Raw genomic sequence first — 2,737 nt, 5'->3', positions numbered from 1 at the left:
TCTGGCTCACATTAAGCAAGACTTGGCCATTTAAACCTGGATTTTCCTTTAGCCTGCAAAATCACAAATCCTTGGAAGAACTAAAAGAAAAACCAGCAGCCTCAAGGGCTCAAAAATGAGAATATTTAAAAAAAAATTCCAGCCATTCCAAACGTGCTCTGAAGTCGTAAAGATCAGAGTCTGGACAGATGAATGAATGAGGCCAACATCTTCAACAGACATGACATTAAGTGTCATCATAAATTATCACAAATAAGACAGACAGCAGCATTAGAGTTCCTGGTAAATTGATGAACATAGACTCAAGGGGTCTATACTAACATAGAGTAAGGATTATAAAGGTTAAGATTAAGAGCAGGTAAAGAAATTAAGAGCACTGTTTACTTGACAAAGACTCAACAATTCTGGTGTAAAACACACTTAACCTAAGTCAAAGGCAGTATAATCGCTGAGTTTAACAGTGGAGAAATGTCTTGAGCAGCAGAGTTAGTGTCAATGGCAGTTTGGTCATTGGCTTACTGTGAGCCATCAGGAACTGCAGTCCGAGTCACAGTCACAACAGTGGTTATCTTCCAATGAAACAGCAACTCAGATTTTATTAATCAAAAACAAACAAAAAAAGAGGTTGAGATTGTTCTAATCACTAAACTAAAAACAGCTATTAAAAAAAGATCAAATTTCGTTTGAATGACAATGGCAAGGACGCTCTGCTTTGTTCCCCCAACTTAACAGCTGTACTGTGGGTTGTTGTGAAGTGTTCAAAGTAAACAGCATCTTTCTCTGAAGCTCTTCTTGTTCTTCTTGTTCTTCGCTTTTCCGTTTTTATCTTTGTTTTCGGACATTTTCTTGCCTCGAACTTCACGCATCAGGTCAAAAAACACCTGGGGAGAGAAAAACAATCATAACATGCAAACCTGACGTAGATAAATCGATATCCCAAATTTGAAATACATCAATTTACAGTATGTGTGAATGTGTGTGGACTCACCTTGTCAACGTTGGCTCTGGTTTTGGCTGATGTTTCGACGTACTGGACGCCCCACTCCTCAGCTTTCCCCCGGGCCTCTTCCACAGATACCTGCCTGCGCTCCTCCAGGTCCGACTTGTTCCCTACCAGCAGGAGAGGGATCTTGTCCTCTTCCGCCTTCACCCTCAAGATCTGCTCCCTGATAGCACAGTTTGTGTATTGTTGGTATTTTTGCCACTTTTCCATATACATGTCTTTTGATTGTGATAAAATGTACAGTTCATTAAAAAACATTTTAAGAACTGGTTGGCAAGATCAGTATAGATGCCATTCGGGGCATTTCGTTATTGATGGTCGTCGTCGTAGTCGTCCTCTGCTTATCCGGGTCCGGGTCGCGGGGGCAGCAGCCTCAGCAAAGAAGCCCAGACAGTCCTCTCCCCAGCCACTTCTGTCAGCTCTTCCGCGGGAACCCCGAGGCGTTCCCAGGCCAGTCAGGTGATGTAATCCCTCCAACGTGTCCTGGGGCGGCCCCGAGGTCTCCTCCCGGTTGGACACGCCCGAAACACCTCCCAAGGGAGGCGTCCGGAAGGCATCCTTACCAGATGCCCAAACCACCTCAACTGGCTCCTCTCAATGTGGAGGAGCAGCGGCTCTACTCCGAGTCCCTCCCGGATGTCCGAGCTCCTCACCCTATCCCTAAGGCTGAGCCCAGCCACCCTGCGGAGGAAACTCATTTCAGCCGCTTGTACTCGCGATCTCGTTCTTTTGGTCACTACCCAGAGCTTGGGACCATAGGTGAGGGTTGGAACGTAGATCAACTGATAAATCGAGAGCTTCGCTTTTTGGCTAAGCTCCCTCTTCACCACAACGGACCGGTTAAGCGCCTGCATCACTGCTGACGCCGCCCCAATCCACCTGTCAATCTCCCGCTCCATCCTACCCTCACTTGTGAACAAGATCCCGAGATACTTAAACTCCTCCACCTGAGGAAAGACCTCCCCCCGACCTGGAGTGGGCAACCCACCCTTTTCCAGCTGAGGACCATGGCCTCAGACTTGGAGGTGCTGATCCTCATCCCAGCCACTTCACACTCGGCTGCGAACCGTCCCAGCAAGAGCTGGAGGTCACTGTTCGATGGAGCTAGGAGGACCACGTCACCTGCAAAAAGCAGGGACGAGATCCTCCCGTCACCGAACCTGACACCCTCCACCACTCAGCTGCGCCTAGAAATTCTGTCCATAAAAGTTATGAACAGAACCGGTGACAAAGGGCAGCCCTGGCGGAGTCCAACCCTCACCGGGAACAGGTCCGACTTACTGCCGTCCACGCGAACCAGACTCATGCTCCTTCAGTACAGGGACTGGATGGCCCTTAGCAAGGGGCCATCAACCCCATACTCCCAGAGCACCCCCCACAGGATGCCCCTGGGGACACGGTTGTAAGCCTTCTCCAAATCCACAAAACACATGTGGACTGGTTGGGGAAACTCCCATGCCCCCTCCAGCACCCTGGCGAGGGTAAAGAGCTGGTCCACGGTTCCGCGTCCGGGACGAAAACCACATTGCTCCTCCTCAATGAGGTTCAACTATCGACTGGACCCTCTTCTCCAGTACCCTGGAGTAGACCTTACCGGGTAGGCTGAGGAGTATGATCCCCCTGTAGTTGGAACACACCCTCTGGTCCCCTTTCTTGAAAATGGGGACCACCACCCCAGTCTGCCACTCCAGAGGCACTGCCCCCGCTGTCCACGCAATGTTGCAGAGGTGTGTC

The 2,737-nt window shown here is 49.7% G+C and overlaps 1 protein-coding gene across 1 annotated transcript; it reads right to left on the bottom strand.

Moving 5' to 3' along the window:
- Nucleotides 1–178: 178 nt before the first annotated feature.
- Nucleotides 179–1,219, bottom strand: LOC126387147 (ras-related protein Ral-B-like). The gene is made up of 2 exons (XM_050039699.1): nucleotides 989–1,219; nucleotides 179–881 (listed from the first exon to the last, which is right to left on the bottom strand). Exons 1-2 carry the CDS (start codon nucleotides 1,217–1,219, stop codon nucleotides 759–761), a joined length of 354 nt encoding a protein of 117 aa, XP_049895656.1. The 3' UTR covers nucleotides 179–758.
- Between the last annotated feature and the right edge of the window lie 1,518 nt (nucleotides 1,220–2,737).

The sequence above is a fragment of the Epinephelus moara genome, unplaced genomic scaffold, assembly GCF_006386435.1.
Source record: "Epinephelus moara isolate mb unplaced genomic scaffold, YSFRI_EMoa_1.0 scaffold2383, whole genome shotgun sequence".
NCBI lineage: Eukaryota > Metazoa > Chordata > Actinopteri > Perciformes > Serranidae > Epinephelus > Epinephelus moara.
Note: the sequence above shows the minus strand (reverse complement) of the source record. Positions and strands in the feature narration are given on the sequence as shown.

Bases quoted from the DNA above. Each gene is read 5' to 3' on its own strand.
- LOC126387147 (XM_050039699.1), bottom strand. From the start codon at position 1,219: ATGTATATGGAAAAGTGGCAAAAATACCAACAATACACAAACTGTGCT. The intron at 882-988 runs GTGAGTCCACAC...TTCTCTCCCCAG, and splicing joins CCAGAGCCAACGTTGACAAG to GTGTTTTTTGACCTGATGCG.